Source organism: Taurulus bubalis, assembly GCF_910589615.1.
Source record: "Taurulus bubalis genome assembly, chromosome: 2".
NCBI classification, from domain to species: domain Eukaryota; kingdom Metazoa; phylum Chordata; class Actinopteri; order Perciformes; family Cottidae; genus Taurulus; species Taurulus bubalis.
In genome coordinates, this window is record NC_136590.1 from 22,166,590 (window position 1) to 22,187,204 (window position 20,615).

The 20,615-nt window shown below is 40.5% G+C and overlaps 1 protein-coding gene across 1 annotated transcript in view; it reads right to left on the minus strand.

Annotated features, from left to right (window-relative positions):
* clip2 (CAP-GLY domain containing linker protein 2) overlaps nt 1–20,615 on the minus strand; it is a gene marked incomplete at its 5' end in the record, with an annotated part of 42,751 nt that overhangs the window by 20,304 nt on the left and 1,832 nt on the right. The window contains 3 exons of the mRNA XM_079234865.1: nt 2,902–3,115; nt 4,486–4,610; nt 10,719–11,239. Coding sequence (XP_079090991.1) covers nt 2,902–3,115; nt 4,486–4,610; nt 10,719–11,239 — 860 coding nt within the window. The remainder of the gene's footprint in view (nt 1–2,901; nt 3,116–4,485; nt 4,611–10,718; nt 11,240–20,615) is intronic.

The window sequence follows — 20,615 nt, forward strand, 5'->3', positions numbered from 1 at the left end:
GTCGCTCCAATAGGCCATATTCCAGGTCCTGATGGCCCGTTCAGACATATTGTTATCGACTTCGTTGATATGATCTGACCAGTGAACGGGAAACAATATGTGTTAGCAGTGATTGACAGAATCAGCACGCCGGTGGAAGCCTGACTGGCAGCAAAAACAAATGATATAACGGTAGCTACAATTCTAACCAGAGAGGTCATCCCAATATTTGGGATACCAGAAGAGATGAGCTCTGTTAATGGCGCTCACTTTGATAATACGGTAGAGAGAAAGATAATTGAGGGCAAAGGTGTGGAACGAGCTAATGGTAGACTAAAAGCTAAACTAGCTAAACTAGCAAGGAAACTAAGATGGACTGGAGAATGCAAACTAACCAAACAACACATTTAACCAATAGAAAACCACCCTATGTTTAGGCCCTTTCCTCGAAAATGTTAACTAAAAAGGGTGTATCTCTGCAACCACTAGGGCTATTTGAATACTTGTGATATTTTGTTCAGATGTATAAATATCTGTCTATATGTTACTGGTTAAGAGTAAATGAAGATGATACGCAAAAAAAAAAAGGTTTCAGGTCCGCCTAGAAAAAAAGCACTTTCTTGATGATTATTTCTTTGAAATGATCCAGCTGTAAGGTCCAACTCTAACCCAAATCAGAGCACAATGTGTGAACATTCTCTCTGCAAAGGTTGACTTTGATAAAGTGAAGCAGAACAAAGTTAGAGAGGGTTTAGTACAGAGAACATTTAGACAAGGTCTCCAAAATTTGCATTGGGGCACATTTGCGGACATCTGTGACATTTTAATTTTTTCATACCATACATTTCACTTGTATATTACTTATGGTGTTCAATGCATCCAAATGCAGCAGTTTTGTGCTTTTTTTTTCATAAAACAAGCAATGATTTACAGTTTTATATAACAATCGCTCAGTCTGCGAAAAAAAATGTGTATTTTTTTTTTGCACGGGTCAACCCATGCCTTTACCATACTTGAGAGGAGCCCATAAGGGACCCCCCCTTAGACTTACTAACAAAGGAAATGCAAAGCTATGTGCAACGTTTGACATGCATACCACAGAGGAGCGGCGAGCTGTGCAGGAACTGTCAGGTGAGTGGGTCTACATTCAAACCTGTAAGCGGAAGTGGGAGGAGCCAAGTTGAATCGGACCACACCTGTTGATTTTGAACATGTCAACTGCAGTAAAGGTTGAAGGAAAAGCCCACTGGTACCACACATCATGCACTGCACCAAGGCAGTCGCACCGGTGACAAAGATGGAGGAAAAGCAAGTTGAGGAGGACAAGCCAAGCTGGTAGAGGTAGAGATACACGACGAGAGGCATTGCAAAGGTAAACAGCGGAGGTTTCAGGCTTTACCTCCACTTTGCGAGTAAAGACGGACAACCTAACGGAAAACAAAGAAGACGTTGGTTGAGTAAAAACGCCAGATATCTGTAGGTCTACAAGAGCCACCAGCCACAAAGAAAGCCTAGGCGATGAAAACTCCCTCTGAGGAAACTATATAATCACTACATATTGCCAGATGTAATCAGCTTGCTCTGACCAACAGGTGTAAGAAGCTTGAGAAAAACAGCATATTCTGCATAAACAATAGGTGGCCTTTAGTGACGTGGGTAGAGAGTAAACCTTCAGCATAATCTTTGTTTGCAGTCAAAGTAGTTCAACTGTGTATGTGTGTGAACCAAGGCGGTATAGTAGTAATCCCCTTATTTAGTGAAGTAGGACAAACCTCTTTGGACAAGTCATGCATTCAGTCACAAGGTGCTCGTAACCTTCTGCGTGTGTGGTTCTCTACTGTACATGGACCAGAAGACCGGCGGGAGGTTTCAACATTTTCTGTTTTATGAGCGACTTCATTCACTTCAAGGGGGGAAAAGTAGAAGGAGAATGTTTGTGTGTTTTGAAAATATATTACTGTATACTTATAATCCTAATCTGATATAAACAGGGTTCATACACATTTTGACCAATGGTTTTCCATGACTTTAAACCAAATTTCCCAAAACATGACCAAACATTTTGTGAAATCTCGGTGTAAACATGAAAATGTGAGAAAATGTAGTAACTAACATGTTTAAACTAACAATAAGAATTCCAAAGTATACAGTATACCTTAAATGACACGAACAATTGAGACAATAGTTTGATTAAAAGAACAAACATTTATATAGATGTCTGTATGTATGCCTGCTTACATTTTGAGCGTCTTTCTTTTAAAAGCATATTAATTATTTCAAACTCAGCATAAATGAACGACATGAACATATGAATATAACAAACTTCCAGAGAGGGTTCTGGTTGGACCATTAAGTCAAATGGGTTTTCTGTAGAAGGTTTTGGGTGAAACTTTAAATAGATGTTTTTGGGTGTAACCCCTTTTTGAAAATCCTTTAATAAGGTGACTGGTGTAACCTTTATAAAAAAGTGCGGAGGCGCGGCCGGGATTACATTTCACCCAGATACAACAGATAAGTTTTTCTGATTGGCTATTCGTGTAGCCCATTTCTTTTTATTGATTGGCAGGGGATTCGGGGGAGACGTGCTTGATTCCTCCATGGTGAGGGCAGCGCGACCAGGTCATGTTTGCGCGCTGCGGCACATTAAATAGCCTAGAGTTTTTTTTCAGCGTGAGAAATACGATGTGTGGCGGGAGGGCGTGACTTAAGACCGAAATGCGTGACAGTCACGCTCAATGCATGACACTTGAGAGCCCTGAGATTGATACCAATCAAAAGTTAGCAACTCCATTCCTCCTCCTGGCCACAAACTAAAGTCTCTGATGAAGCTGTGGCTTTATATTTATCAACTGTCTCCTCAAACTTTTTTTGCAGGAAAGCGAGTACGTGCAACCCCCGAAACAGACGCTGCCGCCATCTTACCAGTCCGGTCCGGCTCGGCCGTCCACCCACGGAGGAGGCCACCGAGCTGACTGAGCTGATGGAGGAACTGCTGGGGCTGTGGGCCAGGGAGGAGACCCCCATGGCCATGCGCTTGCTCTTCTTAGCCTTGGCCGGGCTGGTGGAGGGGAAGCCGATGCGAATCACCTTGTGGATCGGCGCAAACAGGCCAAACTTGTGAAGACACTGAAAGTATCTGCAGGGAGAGAGGACAGTTTCGTTAAGTACGGAGCTTCAGGAGCATATTCGCCTCACAGCTCCAGCTACGTCACCGATTTAATGTTAAAATCACCTTTAAAACTGTAAAACAATGACAGGTGGAGCTTTAGAGAGCAAGAAACCAGTTTAAAATAGCCATTATTATGGCATTAATTGCACAATATTGTACATGAAGTAAAACAACAATGATTAGTAATAGATGACAGTTAGCTACAGCAGTAATAATTGCCCAAACTTGGAGCTGAAATGATTAGTTTACTAATTATTTGGACGAATATCAGAAAACAGATGATTGATACAAGTATTTAGTCAAATGGCAAACATTTGCTGTTTCCAGGTTCAAACATGTTAATTAAAATGTTTTTGTATTGCTTTTCTTTGGCCTTGTATGAGAATAAATGTAATATCTTTGAGTTTTGGACTGACAGACAAGTACTGTTACTTTAAGGATTTAGAAATCTTGAGGGCCCAAATCCCAAAATCCCATGTCGTTGAAATCATGATGAAGGCTGACTTTGAAAATGGGTGTGGTAGGAAGTTTGCCCCTCACTTTATGCCCATGATTTGGCATCATGGCCGCTGTGATCCATTCACAAGACGGCCTTTAACTACCGTTTGTGTTTTTAAATTCTGTTTTATATGGATTTGACGTTTTCTACATCTGTCTGTGATATTATGAACATAGTTCAGTGGGACTCTGGGAGTTTTGCCTCTCCCAAAAAAGTAAAAGCACACCCTTCTTCAAACTAGAACTTCATTTTGATCTCAACCACACATGTGGTTCCTGACTGTCACTGTTGTGGTGACAACATCCGTCCACACAACCGACAAATAAACTCAGAGCAAAGTGCTCCGATCCTCCTCTGTGGTAGTTTTTGCTCCAGTCGAAGTCTCCTGTCCCACATTTGGTCATAATGACTGACAAACAATCCATTTAATGGAATAAAAAGCTCAAACCAGACGAAATCTGTTGTGCAGACAAATAAACGTGTGCTTCTGGATCTGGACACGAGAAAACTGTCAGCGACTCGGCTACCGTGAGAACCTTTTTCCATTTGTTCCCCCCGTTTTGGTTGATGGCCAAAGTTCAATAGGATTTTAAACAGTTTGCCATTTTTGGAGGGAGAAGAATGTGTGTTGTGCTCTAAATAAATATGATAAATATGAAACATAAAAACACGAAAGCTTGTACATCGGTTATTTCATGTCCACGCACATGAACGAACAAATGACTGAACGGATGGAGACACATCTTCCTTAATTTCACTTTAGGAGGACGTTGGGGAGCTTGAAGCGTGTGTGTGTGCGTATGTATGTATGTATGTGTATGTGTGTGTGTGTGTGTACCTTGTTCCAGCCACAGCACCGTCATTTTTCCCCAGGGGCTCATCCAGCTCGACCCCGCACCATTCCCCCTTGGCGAAGTCTGTCTCTCCCATGTAGCGAATGACTCCCATCTTTGAGCCTCCCACCTGGCGACAGACGAGGATACAAAAGGTCCGACTGTTAGAGTGAGTTCACGCCGAACGGCAAGCAAACTTCTCAGACATACTCTCATTACATACGAAGAATGGCGCGAAAAACTTTGAGAACCATGACCTTCCAGAAAGAAAGCCCCCGTTTATGAAGACTGGATCTAGTATCTGTTGAAACTATATGCCATAAAATATATACTTAGAGGCTGTAATGAACATTTCACGAGGAAGTGGCAGCCTTTCATCTCCTACTTCCAAGACCTGTCGGTGTTGCCCAATGAATGAGGCGCGTCGGGTTCTGTCCCTCATCTGTCTGATTTACTGCAACCAAATCTACTGTAATACAAACTCTGTGAACAAACGTAAAGACCATGTGTGTGGGTGGGTTTGTGGGTGGGTGTGTTTTGATTAATTATTTTTCCTTATTATCTATTTTTATTATTATTTGTATTTCCTCTCATTTTTTACTTTACGTTGTCTGTTTGCTCTACACTTTCCTGTCACTTTCTTCATTACTATTATAAACAGATCAACACACACACACACACACACACACACACACACACACACACACACACACACACACACACACACACACACACACACAAAATGAAAACACTTATTCGTTGATCCCTGTACACCATATTGTGCATATTCTTTAATAAAGTATATATATAAAAAATAAAAATAATTAAACTGTATGCCATCTTTCGGTTGTCTAATGAATATTCCACCCCTCTGACTGTCCATCTCCCGAACCTACCGAGGCCAAAGCGTGGCGAGAAACACTGATGTCACGAGACATTACAGTGAGGTGGCGTGACTGTGTGACGTCTCAGTGACTCAGCGTCAAAGGGCCAGCAGTGCAGACAGCCAGGCGGCTCATCTTTGGCTGTAAACATCTCCACTTTACACCGTGCCACGCTCAATATAAACTTTTAAATATAAACGATATATAACATATATATAAACGAACACAGACGTCGTGTGTTGAGCCTCTGAGGGTGTTTGGAAACATTTCTGTAGTTCTTTTTAAAAAACAACAGAAAAAACACTCTGTAAGCGATCGGTGCATGGCTGCTATTTATACAAACGGCAGCGAGGTTTGACCTTCGTTCACGATTACTTACCCGCACGTTGTGAGAACATTGACTGTGTTTACATGCACACGAGTGTTCCACTATTATCTAGAATATGACAATACTGCAAATTTGATACGGGGTCAAGTAAACAGGGTATTCTGTTTGGATGTTCCAAATGAGTTCTTATTCCAAATGTGAAATTTTAATTGAGAAATTCTGGTTTTGGGGGGTTATATGTTTTGAACTGAGCAGCTTTAAAACAAAAGCTGTGTTCCAAATTGTATACTTAAAAAAAAACAACTTTGAAATGATTTAAACATAGAGAAATATTGTCATTATGTATGCGTTATTATGCTATGATTTTACTGGTCCGGCCCACTTGAGATCAAAATGGGCAGCATGTGGCCCCTTAACTAAAATGAGTTTAACACCCCTTATTTAAATGTTAATGTACTGAATTTTACGGGAAATAAATGATCAGAAACAAAGTAATATAGAACTATCTGCTTTAGTCTAATGCAGCGAATGAGCTCCCTGACTAATGAAGGGACTTCATCACATTGATGCAGAAGCCCTGTAAATCCAATATTGACTTCCAGTAAATCAGTCGTTTATTTGCAGCTTTGCCCACAACGGCCGGACACACCCAGTGATGTTAAAGGAGAGCTACCTCATGAGAAGTCCTCTGGATCCTCTGATGAGTTCAGTCCTTTAGATTTGTCCCGTAATAGTTACTGAATAGTTCTTCTAGATAATGTTACTGAAGGCAAAGGCAAATACCTAAAAAAAAACCACTGGTTTCAGCCATGTCATACTTTGTTAGAAAACTGTGTCCCCTAAAAAATCTAATATAAAAAGGGAAACAGTGTTCAGATACCATTTCGTCCTTCACCCACTGGTTTGTGGACTAAAGTGACCGTATTTGGACAGCTGAGGATTGAAGCCGTGGTAACAACCTGTCAATCATCTTGAAGCCCCGCTATAAAGCATACCCTGCTTCATGGTCTGTTTGACTCACATAAAGTCATGTTTACAATGTTTACTGAGGGAATAAATCAACAAAGGAGAGAACTGTGAAACACGCCGATGATTATAAAATCGTGTAAATATTTTGTAAAAGCACCAATAGTCAGCTCCACAATATCGTAACAATACTGATATCGAAAATATTGTGTTATTTGATTTTCTATATATTGTCCCCATAGATTATTAATCATGTACGTCCACAACGAGTAGTCCGAGACTCACACTTTGTGCTTGTTTCAGGAAAGTATTTGAGGCGGTGTTTCATTTCAAACAGCAAAGGAGGAGGAGGTGGAGGAGGAGGGGTGTGACCAGGGTAGGAAATTTACATATTTTTTAGGGGGCAATTTTTGCCCCCACCGACTGAAATCCAGGGGCATTTCAATAAAAATTGGGGTCACTTTTCGAAACTTGTGAAATAACATTTAACCTTTGTTCAAAATAATAAATAGACATATTTAGGCTTACAGTAAATGAGCAATTGTCATCAAATGGCAACAATAAGACTATTAGGCAGTAGTCTACAGGTACAAAATGTTTTCTTAGATTTTTGGAACAAAAGAACAAACAGAAAATATAAATCAGACAATCATATTTAAGCAATAAGGTACGAGAGGCAGTACTGTGTCGTGCAATAATGTACTGTTCAAGGGAGTTGTTATGCCGTGTTCACACCGGACGCGACGCGAATTTGCGGCGCCGCGTCCACCGCGGAAGTTTACTCACGCGAGTAGAAAGAGGGTGTTCACACCAAACGTGAATTCGCGGCGCGACCAAAGGGGCGTGGCTTAGCTCTGTTGCTTGCCTCTGTGAGAGACAAGCGACGAAGCTTTCATTTCCGCTATCGACCATGGAATAAATAACCACTAGTTCTGCTTTATACTTGTTGTGGAAGTCCCAAACATGTCGGAACATGAAACACCCTCGTATTTGGGTTCATAACATCATCCGTAGCCGCACACAGCTCGGTGAATTTCACCGACTCCTCCAGGAACAGCGTCTCGCGTATCTCTGTAAAACGAAACCGATTATGCCATCCACCATGGAAATAACCACCAGTTCTGCTTCATACTTTTTGTGTAAACTCCACATATGTCGGAACATCAAACTCCATGGTGTCTGGGTTCAAACTATTATCCGTAGTCCCACAACAGCGTCTCAATGAAGCCACTGTCAGCGCTGGTTCAGGCGGAGCAGCAGCAGTTTCATTCAGAAACGGGGAGACGGCGGTGGTGACGGGCGGAGCTTCTCAACGCTGATTCTTAACGCTGATTGGCTGCCGCAACTTTGCGTCACGCGATTTCTCCGCCAGAGTTGGGATAATTCAACTCACACGAATTCGTGCCGCGTCCTTTGCTTTGTTCGCCCCAGGTCAAACGTTCTGTTCGCTCCGCCTCCAACGCGTCTATCTCGCCGCACATTCGCAAATTCGCAAATTCGCGCCGCAGCGCGTCTGTGGATTGACTTAACATGTAAACTGGTCGCGCCGCAAATTCGCATCGCGTCCGGTGTGAACACGGCATTAGGCTCGACGCGCAGCGGAGGGCCGGCAAACCCTTGAACTGCGATTTACTGACCAGGCCGGTTGGAAGCAGGGTGGAGGATGACACGCAGCCACCGATGTAAAGAAGTGCTCTCGCTGCTTCTGTCCGTCTTTTCTCCGTCATTTTTCTCCTCCATGATGTTTAGAGAACTTGCCTCGCGTCGGGAAATTACCGACGTAATTATCTCTCACTAGAAATTATCATGATTTTGTAATCAAACCCTTTTCATTCCTCATCTCATTTTAGGGAGGAAGTGACGTGTGTGTTGTCGTTCGTTATGCTAGTGCGGGGGATGCTAAGTGAGCTTGTTAGCTGTTCCGTTTGAGCTAACGTTACTGTTAGCGAAGAGCCCCGTTGCAATACTGTGAACACTCAAGCAATACACCTGCAAGTTAATATAATCAATGTTATTCTTATTTCTTTGTGGTAATTCATTGTTATTACATTTTTTAGACAACTATTAACAATTCTAACTTTTTTTATAATTCAAATTTTTTGTTACTTTAATCACGTTGTACCTACTAGGGGTGGGAATCACCAGAGGTGCCACGATTTGAGCAGCGGCGTGTCCGCATGTTGTCCTGTGTGTTGCGCAACAGCCGTGAGAGCAGCAGCGCTACGAGTGACAGGAAGTCCAGACGGTTGATTTAAACGCGGACGGCGCATTTCTAATTTCTAAGTTCATTACATTTCTAAGTTCATTACATTTCTAAGTTAATTATTAGAGGAAATTGTGAGGGCATTTGTTGCCCCTCTCCTAGTGATATCAGGGGCAAAATTATATTTCTTAGGGGCAGTTTTGCCCTTTGCCCTTGTGTATTTCCGACGCTGGGCGTGAACCAACTGAATCCATCCATGGCCACGAGATGGATTACATGGGAGAGGCTTAGGAAATAGATGGCTTCACTGATCAATGTGTCAGCAACGGTCGCTCCTCTCCTAAGTGCTGAAAGTAATCCGGAGTGATTTACAATATTGACCAGGAGGGAAGGCTCTGCACAGGGTCTGATGTAACTGTCCCCCGGCACCCATCAGTTAATGGAAAGCAATGTGACCCCGGGACAATAATTCCGTGCAGCGAACATCGTGGGGGCCAATGAGAAAAACTGGAGGTTTTCGTTGACGTGCTATATGTTTGCCACTAATTTGTTGAACATTTTCTGTCGGGAAATGGTGGATTTTGGATTAAGGCTGAATTCTAGGATGGAAAAAGCAGAAGCTTCTTGTGGGGATCGACCATGTATCACACTACACAGCATGAATCCATCGTCACTGAGAGCTTCATACAGCTGCATGCAGTCATCCAATAATTGCTTCTATGAACTATGTTGGTCTCAAATATTTACACAAAATCAAGGTAACTTTTTCCACTCCACCAGTCTTTAATATGGACCTGTCTTTTTTAAGGACATGGGCTCTTTAAGGAGAGACGGCAGGTCAACAGTAGATGCCACACTGAAGAAGTATACATAATTTGAAGGCTCGGAACCTGAAGATACACGTGAGATGCAGTGTTTGTCAAGTTGTTCTCGGCTTAAGAATATTATGATGGAAGTATATGACGGCCATTTCCATTCTCACTTATGTCTTAGAAATTATTGCAACAATTTTTGGGTTTATACAATTTTTTGCACATATTTGTTGCTAAATTTAAAAATGTTTTCCTTTCAAGAATTTATCGATTTCTTCCAAAATACCACATTAAGACACCAAGACCTTGAGGAACACAATTTAAACATTCTTGTTGGGATTTGATTTTTAAGACCTTTGACCTTTGGAGATTTCTGTATGAATTGCATCTTTCATGGCGATTGGATGGCGAGCACCTCTGTTGTGGAAAGTGCCCCATAGTGTCAATATACATAAAATCATACATCCTCTGAATGCCCAACCTCCTTAGTGATCACGAGGCTGTGATTATCCTAGAGGTCACAGTAGGTAATTTTACACAGCGACTACAACAGAATGTCTACATTGAGGACTAACATCCTCACTAATGATGTATATTCAATACTTTGATGAGAAGATCAATACCACTCTTATCTGCTAAGAATAAGGCTAGAGAAAGCGGCTGGTTAGCTTAGTTTAGCATATAGACTGGAAACAGGGGGAAACAGCTAGCCTGGCCTCCTGCAAACCTGCACAGGATCAGCAAATTAAGACAATGATGGATGCATTATATCCAAGTTTAAGTATAAATTCACATCATAACACAACTAGAAGTGGGAATATGGTCTTTCCTTCTATCATTACCTTGTATTATTATCATCATCAATATATATCATCATGATATAATAATGTGTACAATATTTTGATATTCACTTGCCTAAACAAATGTATTTACTAAATAAATCAAATGTATTTACTAAATAAATCAAATGTATTTAATAAAATAAAATAAATAAAATAATACCCTGTCCAACCAACCATTTGTCCTCTGACACAAATTTACTCACCAAAACTCGATCCCCAACTCGAAGATCCTTATCCCCACCTTTCTTCACCGAACCCTTAACCGAACCGCTGTCCGACATGTTGGACCCGGACTCGTAGCCCGTTTTCACCGCGCTGTTGAGCAGGCACTCTCTCAGCGGCACTACCACCCTCTGGTTAGGGGGGGCGCCATTGCCGCCATTGCTGCCCTGCTGAGTCTGATTCTGATTCTGTGCAGAAAGCGAGTCAGTGGAGTGGCTGTCGCTTCCCTCCCCCACCGGCTGTCGGGTGAGCTTCGAGGGTCTCGTGAAGATGCCCTGGAGGGGCTGGCACTCAAAGTAGTGCACACCACCCACTGACCCGTCGTTTTTGCCAACTAGGCCGTTCAGTATCACGCCCGCCCACTGTCCCGGGGCGAACTGGGTCTCCCCTAGGTAGGCAATGACTCCCAGCTTGACACCGTTGACCCAGACCTGCTCGCCCACTGTGTAGTCCCCCAAAACATCGTCGCCCTCTTCGGAGATTTTAGTTGGGGTGGGAGCGTCTGGAGAAAAAAAAAAAAAAACAGGTACTAGGGTTCATACACATTTTGACCAATGGATTTCCATGACTTTTCCATGACTTTAAACCAAATTTCCATGACCAAACATTTTGTTAAATCTCGGTGTAAACATGAAAAAGTGAGAAAATGTAGTATTTAAACTAACAATGAGAATTCCAAAGCATACAGTATACTTTAAATGACACAAATGAATGAGAGAATAGTTTGATTAAAATCATAAACATTTATAGATAGAGCATATGCCTACTTTTCCAAAACCTTTGGGATTTTATTTTTTTCGAGGGCTTTTCCAGGCCTGGAAATAACCATTTTAAAAATACATGACTTTTCCAGGTTTTCCATGACCGTAAGAACACTGAGGTGGCAAGAAATATATCACTGAAACACACGCCGTGTCCCGGGAATTAAACCACTTCACATTCTGCTCCCCGTTGGAGGGCCAAGTTGTAAACACTACGTACATTGTGAGGTCATCCTCATTCACAGTCCAGCAGAGTTGCTATTCACAAAAAAGGAGGAAAAAAAAAAGCTTGCATGGCTGCATCCAGCACAACACTGTGCAGTTTCTGCAAGATTAGGCGTTAATCTAATTCCTGCGGGAAAAGTGGGTCAGAGGGACGGTATCCGTGATGTGCCGGTGATTAACCCTGACATGCGGCCTGGTGATATTGCCTGTTAGACACCCAGAAAGTTAACTGTCGACGAGGGCTTGCAAATAACAATAGTTTTCATTATTGATTTATTTTCCAATTATTGGCTTGATTAGCATATGTATATATATATATATATATATATATATATATATATATATATATATATATATATATATTTATAAAAATCTTAAAAAGGAGATTCACATTTTTAAAAGCTGGAAATAGCAGGTGTGTTTAGCATTTTGCTTTTAAATTACACAAAGGTTATTCAACAACATATACAGGTTGCCTGTGGTTATCTGTGCTCAGGGGCCGTCTCCCCGACACCCTGAGAGAGGGCTTTGTGGGTCACAATGGCTTGGCTTTATGCCTCGATTGCTCCCATATGTTGCGATGCGAGACGCCATCGGTGTGAATGCAAACGGGTATGGCTTAAAATAAAAAGGTGGTTTTAACGTGAGGATGCAGTTTAGAACGTTTTTAGAAACATGGCCGATGCTTGCGTGTTTATTTTGGGGGAAACCGTTGCTGACAGTGTTGCCTGCACAACTGCAATATGTTGCAGCCTCTTAGGAGAGACATTTGAGGTAACTGCAGGATTCTTCACTCGTCTTTATCTTAAATGAGGTGCAGCTCGAACTGGAAGAATAGATCAACAGTAGCTTTCAGTCTACAGGACCTCCGTCAGAGCATGAGAGCAGAGGAGATACATTTTAACGTTTTAAAAAGGTCTCTGTTTGCCACATTTTGTTGCGTTGAACATCACATTTATCAACTGACCGAAAGATATTGACAATCTGGAAAACTGGAATACTCTTGACCCTCATTGATCAATAATGTGTCCAAATGGATGTGGCCCAGAGCGAACTGCCATACAGCATCAACATTAGACATAAGTCGCCCTGTGTTTGACCCACATCTGCAGCTGGAAGCACAGCTGGATCATGAACCGGAGACGGCTTGGAAGTGGACCTGAGAAACCTTCCTATTAATGCTAACGATTATTATTAAGAATACCTTTAACACTGACAGACTGTTTGGGTTTTTATTATGCAAATAACTCTGTTTAAATAATAAACTACAAGCCATTCAGCAGCCGAGAAGGGGATCATAGTATAGTATTTATACTTCTCACAAATTCAGTTTTTACGCATTTAATTCCTTGATCAATTCTGTTTTAAGTTTCCCCATTGCCTCCACTAAAATAACTAAAGATAAAAAGCCCAAATAAATGCACTGTCAGCATCCATTGGAAGTGTTTTCAGCTTCATGCACAGTGAGGGCAGAAGACACACATGTATGGTTTCTAGCAAAGGAACATATCATGTGATCCAGCAGGCCCATAGCAGCGTTGCAAACCAACTTCAGCTAACTCAGGATTTTGGGTTGCCTCGGTAACAGGAGAGCGAGGGCAAAAAGGATCCTCGGCAGAAGGGAGGACTGGAAACACAGCCCTTACTTTCACTATTGTGCTTGGCCACCTCCCACCACCATCTGAATCCCACTATTCATCCGCTGTGCACAATGAAACCTCCACAGCTTCCTCCCCTCCCTCCTCCAATTATCCCCCCCATCTCACCCTACTTTGGTTACACACCCACCTCTCTCTGGCCTCTTTAACTGTGCCCATTTATGACCACTTTCCACAATGGCCATCGTCTTGTTCTTTTGGTTTTAAATTGGGCTTATCGAGGGCTGATACTGTGTTGTGTCTTCGGTGGTGGTTGCGGCAGCTGTGTGAGGTTGAGCATCGCACACACTGACAGATGGCGGGGGTTGAGCTTGAATGTTTTGAGACTTTTGATCTGTTTGTTGCCCTCAGATGGACAGTGTTTCAAGGTACAATCAATTTAGACACAAAGGAAATCCACAACCAAATGTCATGTTGACGAGACACACAAATCCACTGAGATGTTTTCTATGATATATTGTTATATTATCGTTTTATGAGAAGTTCTATAGGGCAAAATTGTATTTTAATATATTTTGATGAGAAGTATTTTTTATCAGGTACATCATATCGGTTAAAACATACCCGGCGTTAGTGAAGGTGTAAACCAATGGATGCCATCACAATGACTACGTCCACTTCTACAGGTAAACCATTTCCTAACAAAGTATAACATGACTGAAACCAGTATTTTTATGTATTTGGTGCTTCAAATATTCTGTGAGTTCCTTTGCCTTCAGTAACATTATCTAGAAGAATTATTCAGTAACTATTACGGGACAAATCCAAAGGACTGAACTCATCAGAGGATCCAGAGGACTTCTCATGAGGTAGCTCTCCTTTAACATCACTGGGTGTGTTCGGCCGTTGTGGGCAAAGCTGCAAATAAACGACTGATTTACTGGAAGTCAATACAGGGATTTACAGGGCTTCTGCATCAATGTGATGAAGTCCCTTCATTAGTCAGGGAGCTCATTCGCTGCATTAGACTAAAGCAGCTATTTATATATTACTTTTAATTAATTAATTTCCCTCAAAATTCAGTACATTTAAATTGAAATCTTGATATAAAATGACAAATATCATGATAACGGTTTTATCCTTTGACTGTCTGCATGTCATCTGCCTGTTGCACCATTTATGGCAATAAAACAAATATTTATGTCCGAATACATAGTATGGCATAAGTACTAGAATGTTCCACTACATCCGGTCGCATGCATCAGCATGCTTTTCTGATGAAAAAATCTATTTGCAGCAGATACATGAGCAAGAAGTTCAAAGTTCAAGGTGCCATGCCATGAGCAAGTAGTGTGACCCAACTAACTGCACACTGCAGGCAACAGTATGTACTGTAAGGGCAGCTGCAGTATGTGGTACAAGTTTTTTTTTCAAGTATACAATTTGGAACACAGCCTTTGTTTTAAAGCTGCTCTGTTCAAAACATATAACCCCTCATTAAGTATGTCATTGCAAACATGTTGATCATGTCAATCTTTAAGCTGCACTCAATATCCTTGCACAGAGAAATAAAACCCAACCTGTCAGAACCACAGAGTTTTAGCATCTTTCAGGTGTTTTGTTTTTTAATGTCTTTGTTCGCTCTCAACTCCCTTGTTTCCAGATGCAGAAGGCAGATGTTGGCCCTGAATAATCCCTCCATGCTCTAATTGCCCAGTAACAGCAGAAAGATAACGTTAGCTAACTGTGTCAGCTTAGTGGAGCATTTAGTCGCTAGAAAGCCTGATTTTTTTGTAGGAGATGGTGGAGAACAAAACAAAGATAAGCCTTCTCTGCTGGCCTAAACAGACTCACAAAGTTTAAATTTAAATTTTGTATTATTATTTTTATTTATTTTGTATAGTTCAAAGTTATAGCTATTTTATAAATTACTTGTTTTTCACAAATACACTACATGTATTATAATTATTTTTCCCTATTAGCTTATTTTCTCATTGACCAGCTCATGTGTTCCTCAGGCTGCAAGCTCTGCAGAGCCTTCACCCTCCTTGTAGCAGGCATTAGGCTGAAGGCAGTGCAATAGGTGCGCCGCGATCAGCTGTTATAGCAGGCGTAGGTACACAATCCACAGCCCGCCACTGGGTCTGTTTGACTATAAATGACCATAGTTTACTGAATGAACATCATTCTGTATTGAAGAAGACTTGAAACTAGAGATTGAGACATACACTAATGTTTACAATGTTTACTGAGGGAATAAATCAAGAGAGAAGTAGAGTGATTTTCAACCACTGGTATAGAGAGAGATAGTCAGGTGTGCCGTGGGAAAATGTCCAATTTCACTTAATCGGTCCCAAAAAATATTATTTAGTTTCCGCAAACAATAGACACTGGCCTATACAACCAGAGAAGTCTCGCTTTAGGGCGGGGCTATACCTTGGGATTGACAGGTCTCTACCAGAGCCATTCACGGCGTCTCTACGTCACGCCTCCACAGCCCAAATATAGTCACTTCCTGTTCACTGCTAGCCATAAAAACAAGATGGCAACGTCTGAATCGCCAAACTCAAGGATTCAAAACATCAGTCCTCAAACCAATGGGTGACGTCACGATGACTACTCCCACTTCTTATATACAGTCTGTGAGTGTTAATAAGACAATGATGTGTTTACAGCTTGTTGCACTCACATAAAAAAACTAATAAAAAAAATCCAGGTTTCAAGTGCAAATGACAATCAAAAACAAGTAGAGTAACATAACGTGGTATTTTGCACGCTGTGTGAGAGCTGTGGACAAACAAACGTCAGCAGCTGCATGTCTCCTAAACGCCTACGACTGTGGCGTTTCTGTGGAGAAACTTGCTGCCGGGATCACAGGAGACGTGGCATCAGGAGCGGCGGCACAGTTCTGTTATTTCCACATCAAAGGCAGCTCAAAGGAACCGGCTCGACTGCTCTCTGACAACAGCTTCCTCTGGAGGGTGAAACAGTCTTTTAAATTCAGCAAATTAAAGTCTGCCAACTTCCGACATAGTGGCCCCCTCCTCACAAGCTTCCCAGCTATAAACCAACAAACAGGGGGTTAAGATTTGGAGGCCGGGCCTGCGTTATTTGTAACTAATCCCTCCCATCAGTGTATCTTATTACCGTTTTATAGCCAACTTTCGGAAATCAAGGAGGGATCTCTTTGAGAATAATAAAGTAATCATAATAATCAGTGTCTTGTGAATTGAACTAGTGTTCAGAAAAGGCTCCTGTGGGATGGAGGTGCCCCTCGAGTATTGCCTAAACGGTTCTGTCGGACCCTGATGTCTTAGCGTTCCTGTAAAATTTGACGAAAAACGCCTATCCAGGTATACCCAAAGTAAATTGGAAGCTGTACTTGAACTATTTGGAGTAAATCATGGTCTTGGTCTCTTTTGAAAGGTAACAATCTGAAGCTTTTTTCCCTCACTAGTCAGAATCACTTTAAGTGCTGCTGACACTGAGTTATATAAGTTTGAACACACTAAAGTATAAGGTTTTTATTTCCGCCTGAACATTTCTTTGCAAATAGATGCTTGTAGATGACTATAAATGGGACTTATGAACTGGAAAACACAATGGAACCATAGCATGAAGCCTTATCTAGTCTAAGTAAAAAGCAGATAACAATATCACAGAAAATGAATATATGTTTTTCAATGAAATGTCTAGGCGTTTTTCCATTTTGAGACTGAAAATATTCATGATAGATATACTATATACCTATTAAAAAAAAGGCTTATAGTCTTGCAAACTTATAGCGGTACCATTCATATTTACTACCAGTATTGCTGACAGAGAAAATGAAGTATAAATGCATTTTCGTGCTAATTCAATGCCAAACTGAGGCTCTGTGAGCAGCTGTCTCTTCTCATCAAATTGAAGGCTGTTGGGATTACCTGCCCCCCCTCTTCCTGGTATTCGTTTTTTAGGCAATTTCATTGACTGTACGAAACGCCTGTCATCTGAGCTGTACGACGTGACAGGCTTGAGCCACATAAGAAAATAGAGGCTGAGCCTGAACTTCAACGTAGCTTCTGGTTGGGTAATGTAGCCTGTCAGTCAGGACATGAAGCTCCTATTGGTTCAAGTGACGTTTCATTGTAAAGGTTGGATTTCGGCGGTCATTTTGATACCGAGTTTCCGTCTGTGCTCTCATGCAAACTTGCTTTTCTTCTAAAAACAAAAATATGTTCTTTCATATCTTTCAGCTGATATGAAATGATGCAACGCCAGTTGGTGGATATTTATGGATGTAATCACGTGTTTTGGACTAAATCTTTTATGGGATTTTTTTTTATTGGACCTTTACGACGTAACAACGCTGTTGTTGTTGGAATGTTATGGATTTATGGATCAATATGAGTCATCGGTGAGTTGCCTGGATTTTGCTATCGATTGTTTGTTTGTTGTTGTCTGACAAGTCTCGTTTGTAGCTGCTGTGGTGGTCTGATCTTGAAACGGAATGCATAGCTGGAATCACAAGAATCGTAGGTTTCCAGAAACATGTTTCAACTCGTACCGAACTATAAATAGAGGCACAGTGAACAATTGAATGTACAGTAAAGGACGCCCGCGGGATTGCAGCACGTTAAGAGGTTAAAAGAAGAGGTTTTTTTTAAAGGGTGCTCGGAAACACTACCACTTTTGTCCACAGAGACCGGCAGAATCAACATGAAATGAAAGTTCCTCGTGGTAATTTTAAATATAGCTGCAAAGAATTTATAACAAGTGAAACCTTTCATTTAAAAGGAGGTTAATTTAATGAGCTTTAGATGCACTGGTGGGAGTTGTTTGTAATCTTTGGAAAAAGCCATGTAAGTGGTTTCTCTCTGTCTCCCGTTTTACACCAAGCTAAATGAAGCTACGCTAAGGGGCTGCATACCTGAGAGACACCAATATTCTCATCTAATTCTCGGTGAGACAGCAATTGAACATATTTGATGCTTTTACAATAACTCCAATTCAGTTTTTACTTTCTGTGATTAGCAGATATTAACAGTTTTTTATTTCATCAGATAATAAGAATTCCGTACATGGTTCTAACTTTTATTCTTGTATTTTATTCATGTTAGCTTGATTGCATTTTTTTAAGTCTCTTGGCTCTTTAGTGAATGTTTTAAACATTGTATTTAAATATCCTTTTACAATGCGTTTATTTTGCTTTTTTGTCTTGATGCTTTTGACGTCTTATGGAAAGTACTTTGTTTACCTTGCTGCTGAAAAGTGATGCAGAAATCTAATTAATTTCCTCACAAATCTACAAATACATTATGATCTCTATAATGTGGATCTCATTGGTATAAATCGTACATGATGTCCATGCAATTATTACATTGTTGGTATATTTTAAGATTGAATGGAATGAAAGAAATGTTTCATGCATCATGATTGTGTATTTTCTTTTGTGGATAAACAGGATGTGAGGAAACTAATGAGTTGATGATTGGCAGAAACAAACAGAGCAGTTAATGGCTTTAACAAAACAAGGAATAATATATCAGTCTGCTTTTTAAGTTAAGTGGTTAGAGACATGTTGGACTGCTATTAATGCATTTTACTTAACATTGTTAATGGTCAAAGTAATAATACAGCTTTTTTTGATGATTTCTGGTAGCCAGAAACTGTTTAAAAAGGTTTAAAAGTCTTCTTATCAAAGAGCTTTCTAACTAATGATTATTTAATTTAATTTAATTACTTATTGTATTTATCCTTCTTCGTTTCTTGTTTTTGTTATTTACTTGTATTCTCTGCATATTATATTATACGTTTATCGTAGCATTTTCCTTCATTATAAATGTGGGCTTATATATAGAAGCAGCTGCAAGGTGTATCAATAAAGTTTTCTGATATTGATTTTCGATTAATCTTCTGATCAGTTGCTCAATTAAATCGATTAGTTTATATTATTTCAGGAAATAGTGAAAAATATGCATCCTGTTTTCTCAAAGTCTAAAGGAATTAGGTTCTTTAAATGTCTTATTTTGTCCAAACCCAAATATATTCACTTGAACGTGTAATAAAACAGAGAAAAGCAGGAAATCTCCATTTTGTTTAGGCTGAAAAAGAGCATTTAATGACATTTTTGCAAGAAAATAGTTGCTGATTATTTTATTAGTTATAAATTGACTAATTGCTCCAGCTTTAAAAAAAAAAGAAAAGTAATCCTGTTCACGCATGAACAAATAGGAACTGTAGTAGGACAGAAGTCCCTTGACAGTGCACTAAAGTTATTATAAATACTGTAAATGTAACACTTCCTGTACTGAAATTCCACAGTCAACATGAACCGTGACCCACTTGTAGTTGCCTCCGACGATCGGCCTCCCACTCACCGACGACAATGTGGCGTTCACTGGGAGCTGGTACAGAGTGAGGCTGTAATTTAGCAGATACAGAGCCAACATGTGCGTGTGGAGCTGCTGTCATGTGGGCTAAAACCGGAGAGGATAAACAGTGCGGCTGCGTTTAAGAGTGAGAACAGCTGTGATTACTTCTTCTTCTTTTTTTGCAGGCAAGAGGATTGTGTTTTTCACAAAAGTCAAATTTTGGTTCCTACGTTTTTTATTTTTTGTCCACATTTCACGTTTTCATTTCATATTTCAGAGCATTAGTTTGTCTCTCGGTTCTTTAGAGTCTTTCCTAAAGAAGGAACGGTGCAACCACGAGGCTCATTGACGTGTTTTTAAATGGACAACAATGGGGCTCTATTGGGAAGGAGATAAATCGGGCCTCTGATACGACTAAAAGCAAGTGCTGTGTTTTGGTCGTAAAAACATATTTCCCGGAGAAGCATTATGTGAAAAATCCCCAGCACTTAACGCCGTAAACACAGATAAATAATAATCGTATGAAGTTAATATGACAGGATCTATTCTTTAGAAGTAGGTTTATCCGTGAAAATAGCCTTGTAAAAAACAAGCTAAAAGACGCTAAAACACTCTGAGCAAGTAACTCGTTACATTTCACATTAATTTAAGCCATTTTAAATAGAATTTGAGCAGCGTTAACTGTAGGAAATCATAAAGTAGGGCTGCACGCTTATGGGCAAAACAAGATTGTCTTATTATCATGATTATTCATTGATTTTAGGGACTAAATATCTTAAATGCACTTTCACAATGAAATAAACAGCGCAGTACTTTCACTTCCATGTTGTGCTATATCATCAAAATAAGAACTAAAATACATTTTTTCTTCGTCTGAATTCAGTGCGTTTTCATTTCGTCCGACACACACAGTATACTACTCTTCTACAATGCAACATTCA